Raw genomic sequence first — 5361 nt, 5'->3', positions numbered from 1 at the left:
TTTTTTTTTGAGACAGGGTCTCACTATGTGGTTGAGACTGACCTGGAACTCACTATGTAGCCCATGCTGGTCTCGAACTCACATCGATCCTCCTGCCTCAGCCTCTCAAGTACTGGGATTACAGGTTCCACCTGGCCCAGCTTGCACCTGCCATTGTTTATTCCCATATGTATACCTTTCTTTTGCTTCCTTCCTTCCTTCCTCCCTCCCTCCCTCCCTCCCTCCTTCCCTTTCTCTCTCTCTTTCTTTCTTACTTTCTTTTGTGAGACAGGGTCTCATTTTGTAGTTCAGGCTAGTTTTGAACTCACTGTGTAGCCCTTGGACTCGTGGCAGTCTTCCTGCGGCAGCCTTCTGAGTGCTAGGATTACAGGCCTGTGCCACCATGCCTTACACACATGTCTGTATTTATTCTCGTATCGGTTCTCTGACATTTTGGCATCTGTACTTGATGATACTGAGTTCATCCCATCGCCCTCCTTCCAGCCCATCACCTGGGCTCCTTTCTGGACCCCCTTCCGATGTTCAGAACCACCCTCCCCGGTCACCCTCCTACATGTCCTCCTCCCACTATGCCCTTCTGGCCGGTGGGCAGCCTTTCCTTGCTTCCTCACCGGGAAGCTGGGAAGGAAGCCAAGTTGCTGTGAGCAGAGGGTGGTATGTGGCCAGGCATGGTTTTGTGGGAGGCCCTGCTCACATCTGCACTCCCCAGCCTTTTGCTGGCCACGGCTGTGGTCTTGTTCCTGTCCACAGACCCCTCCCAGCCCACTTGGGGACGTTCTGCATCTGTGTCTCTGTGTGCTCTCTTCCTAGCGGGCGATGATGAAATCTCCTTTGACCCCGATGACATCATCAGCAATATTGAAATGATCGACGACGGCTGGTGGCGCGGCGTGTGCAAGGGCCGGTATGGGCTCTTCCCGGCCAACTACGTGGAGCTGCGGCAGTAGGCTGCTGGCCTGCCTTCCGGCACCTGTGCGAATTCACACTACAGATCTTGCCTTCGCTGGTTTGGGGTTTGGGGTTTGTATTTTTGTTTTCATTTTCTTTTCTGAGGGTGGGAAGGGGAATATACATATTGCTTTTATATTTAATACTTTTGCTGATGCATTTGAAAATGTTTATGCCACAGAATTTGCTAATATATTGTAATCATGATCCTTAGGAGGACTTTGGTGATTGTTTTTGAACATAATTTTTTTTTTTTGCCAAATTGACTGTCCTGTATAGCCACTTCAGGGGCCTGTGGCTCTCCTGAGGTCTGTAGTGCATGTTGTCTGTGTGTGTGTCGCGACAGTCAGGTCTCCCAGGACTGACATCCATGTCTGCAGCTCTGGGAGTGGCTGCCCACAGAAGAAGCTTTCCGGAGCATCAGTGTTTTGAAGCGGAGGGAAGGGGCCCAGCCAAGTGTCAGGCAGGTGGGAACCGCTGGAAGGGGCACTGGCTTCCTCATCAGGCGGGAGACCCCACATTTCATCCCATGGGATCCCAGGTTGTCTGAGGCTTTCTCCTGAGCCGCTGTCCTGTCTTGTCCTTGTCTCTATGCCTCTCCTGACCCCTGAATCCTGCCCTGGTATGAGGTGTCACCAAGTCCTTCCACTGTTCCCTCACCCCTGTCTCAGACTCTGGCCCGCAGAGAAGGACCTTGGGCTTAGAGGTGAGCTTGAAGCTAGAGTTAGCTGCCACACAGGGCTGCTTCCTGGTCATTCAGACTCTGGGCTCTTGCAGTGGGGTGTGGTGTGTGCTTGGCTCGATGGCTCTCAGCTGTGGGAGGTCGGTGCCCTCTTGGTGTGAACTGCTAGAAGCACGCCCTCATCAGGGGTTGTGTGCTTTGCCAAGATCTCATGTTCAGTTAGTAAAATTTGAGTTGGCTAAACTCTGATTGGGAATAAGCAAGTGCTTCTTCCCAGTGTACCACGGTGGTGTCTCTGAACCACTACGCCCATATTGCCCACCACTTGGAGGGGAAATAAGTTCGTGTACCTGCCGAGACACTAGGCCCAGTCCTGTTTGTGTACATGATCAGTGGGACAGGTGTCTTTCCAGCAGATTCATAGAAATGTTTCAGTTGTTGGGGACACTAGTAGTCATGATGCACGTGCTTTCCCTCTGAGTGATTTCTGCAGAGTCCTTGCTTTTCCACTGTTAGGTTGGGTTTTATATACAACTTATTGTATCTGGATTTCTGTAGCACACCTCATAGGTATGATTTTTTAAAAATTAAATACTCAGAATAAACTTTTTTTTGGATCCATTTGCTGCATGATTTACTTTGATACTTGGTCACTTTGTTCTGGAGTTGAAGGTGGTTTTGTTGGTGTCAGTGTCTTATATTCCTGGATGGGCCCATTCTGGAGCTCCTTCCAGCCAGTGCCCCACACCCGTCTGCAGTTCAGGTCAACCACAGTCAACCAGAGTTTCAAGGGACTTGCTACTTTAGAGGCACTTTTTATCACCTGAAATATATTCTCAAATCTCCAATTATTTGAACAGAGTTTCCAACCAGACTAGAAAATGCCATATTTAATAATCACTTTTGAGCTACAACTCTCAAAATGAATACTTCAGTGGCTGCAGTGAAGTCAGAGGTGTTTTGTTCCTTTAGGGCACAACATATCAGGGTCTGAAGGAACCGGTGGCCCTGGCTCCTGGACCTGCCCTAGGCTGTGGCCAACCTACTTTAGTAAGGAAATAGCCAGTGGATGAGAGACCAGGAGCCTTTTTGGATACCCCCAGGGCAATGGTGAGGAGGCTTTGTGCCCCACCGTGGTTTCAAGTGCCAGCGCAGGATGGCTTTTCTCTGAGAGTAGCATCCTGCAGCCATAGTCTTGGTACGGATAGGCCCAGAACTGTGCACTCTGGGCAGTACCCTTCCTGTCTTGCTAGGTCCCTTGAGTATTCCTGCCTGCAGGGGCTGGGAGCAGGGCTTGGGAACCTCGTTCCACTCACACCCCCTGCCTGTGGGAACCTCCTGTGGAGCCTCAGGCTGGGCTTGTAGGCCTCTCCAGCCTCTGAGCTGGGCAGCAGCGCCTCCAGCATCCCACCTTACCTCCAGCAGTTTGATAAAGAGACCTTTGTCAGTGCTGCTCGTGGGATACAACTCCAAGAGCCCTGCTTTTCCTCCCACAACAGTCCAGGCACATCAAAGGGTACCCAGTGGGGAGGCCTGCCTCATGTTTGATTATGCTGTGGGGGTGGGAGAAGGAATCTGTCTACCAATGAAGCTCTGCCATGTGTGGAGGCAGTGCCCTCACAGTGAGGGGCTGGGCAGGTCTGGGCCAAGTGTGACAGGGTTGGGGACATGCAAGAAGGGTTTCCATTGGCCCACTGTTTGCTCACTGGCTCTGTGACCATAAGTGTGGCAGGGGCTCACCCGGACCAGGCCACATTGTGGACAGGTCTGTTTCTGTTTTGCTGGTGACCATTTGTGACCATGAAGCCCATGAAGCTGTAGCTCTGTCTCACATCTTCCATCTTAAGCTCAGATTCATCCCAAGACCCCCTCTGGTCTGAGAAACAACTCAGGGCCTGGGTTGCTGGGCAGCTTTGTGCTCTCAGCCACTGGAAGATGGAGGAGGTCAGGAAGTGGGTGGGTTTTCCTCCATTGATGCCCAGCCATGAAGATGATCCTGTGGTGTGTAAGGAACAAATGTCTCTAGGAAGCACTGCAGTTCCTGCTGGCCATTTTGGGGCACTCTGGTGTGCACACAGACCAGGGAGAGCTGGGTCCAGGTGAGACCTCTTGCTTTGCCTCTGGGAGATTGGCTTGCTGGTGATTGTTCAACTCGGGATGTCCAGAAAGGGACAGTGCAGTCAGTAAGTTACCGGAGCATGTCCTGGATGTTGGGCCCTGCAGGTAGAATGATGTGGGACAGGATTCTGGTGAGGAAGAGCTGGTTCCACCTTAGTGTTTACCTCCAGCTACAGATTGAACAGCCAAGAAGAGGGGAACATTGGTTCCATGAGGCTTCCCCGCAGAGCTGTGCCCTCTGCTCTTTTCCCCTCCAGATGCTGGTGGTGTTGGTAGGTGCTTTGCCACCTGCACTGGCTTGGAGCTAGCTTTGGTGGCACACTCTTGAGGCAGAGGCAGGAGGATCGCTGCAAGTTTGAGGCCATCCTGGACGCATAGAGAGACCCTGTCTCAAAAGAACCAAAACAAAAGTTACCCACTTCTTTCTAGTCAGGTGCTTGCTAGAGTCATTTTACTTGCTCGAGTATGGAATTTGCCACGAGACATCTTCCCAGCTAGATGTACCAGGTACAGTGTCACATACCTGTGGTCCCAGCACTCAGGAAGCTGATGTGCCAGGCTTGCCTGAACCTAGGCAGGTCAGCATGGGCAACATAGCGAGCCCCAGCTCAAAGTAACAACTGAGTGGAAGTGGACCGTGTATTAAAATATGATGCAATGATAACCTTTAGTAATTTGTACTTTTCTTTTTTTGCTTCTTTTTTTGGTACAGGGGATCAAACTCTGGACCTCGAGTTTCCGAGGCACATGGTGGCACCACTGAGCTAAATCCCCCGCCCTATTCTTTTCTGGAGACATTAGGATGCCCTTGGGTTCTCGCCTCCATCCAGTGTTTTGAATTCTGTTTTTTCTTGTTTTCCCATTGGTTATTTCTTCTGATGTGTTTGCTCTGTCATGGAGAAAGAAACTGCTTTTGATTATGATTGCAAAAGTGACAAGAGTAAGGAACATAGTCAGATACAGTAAAAACAGGCTGAGAAGTGAGATTGTTTTTCCTGCAGCCATTATCATTGTTGTAATAGTGCTCATTCAATTAATGTTTAAAAATCACATGAGACAGCTCAGTTGTCTTTTGAGCACTGTAAGATTTCCTACAAAGAGGAGTCATCTCTAGATTTAATGTTGTTTCATGTTGTTAATATTTTCTCTGTTAATTAAACCTCCTGCTACTAAACAAGGAAGTACCACCTCCCAGGTGCTCTGTGAATGAGACTCATGCAGGCTCCAGTAGGCTCCAGTAGGTTCCTTCTGCTGGGCAGAATAATGGCTCCCCAAAGATGCCCACGTCCTAATGGCCGTCCTATGAGTATGTCCTGTCTGGCACAGGAGAGTTAGGCTGCAGATGGAAGTAAGTGGAGGGGGCTGGGGGCTGGGGGCTGGGGAGTCAGTGTCTAAGGGGCACAGAGCTTCCGTCTGGGGAGATGAGGAAGTTCTGGAGATGGACGTGATGATGGCTAGACAGCAGTGTGAATGCTTAATGCCCCTGATCTATGCACCTGAATGTGGTTCAGATGCGAAGTTTTATGTGTGTTTTACCATAATGAAAAAAAATATTTTGTTTGTTTGTTTAAGGTAGGGTCTCACTTTTTAGTTCAGATGGCCTGGAACTCATT

At 50.0% G+C, this 5361-nt stretch overlaps 1 protein-coding gene across 3 annotated transcripts in view; it reads left to right on the top strand.

Moving 5' to 3' along the window:
• The window catches only part of Cttn (cortactin), a 31511-nt gene extending 26425 nt beyond the window's left edge, over positions 1-5086 (top strand). For 2 of the 3 annotated variants that reach the window (XM_010635719.3, XM_010635720.3), the window contains one exon: positions 811-5085. In XM_010635719.3, coding sequence (XP_010634021.1) covers positions 811-947 — 137 coding nt within the window. In that variant the 3' untranslated portion in view covers positions 948-5085. Of the gene's footprint in view, positions 1-810 lie in introns of all 3 variants that reach the window. The other variant, XM_033756473.1, reaches the window with a different exon arrangement.
• Positions 5087-5361: the final 275 nt, after the last annotated feature.

Source organism: Fukomys damarensis, unplaced genomic scaffold, assembly GCF_012274545.1.
Source record: "Fukomys damarensis isolate Sample0158 unplaced genomic scaffold, DMR_v1.0_HiC HiC_scaffold_27, whole genome shotgun sequence".
Taxonomy (NCBI): domain Eukaryota; kingdom Metazoa; phylum Chordata; class Mammalia; order Rodentia; family Bathyergidae; genus Fukomys; species Fukomys damarensis.
The sequence above is the reverse complement of the archived record's forward strand: the minus strand, read 5'-3'. Positions and strand labels throughout refer to the sequence as shown.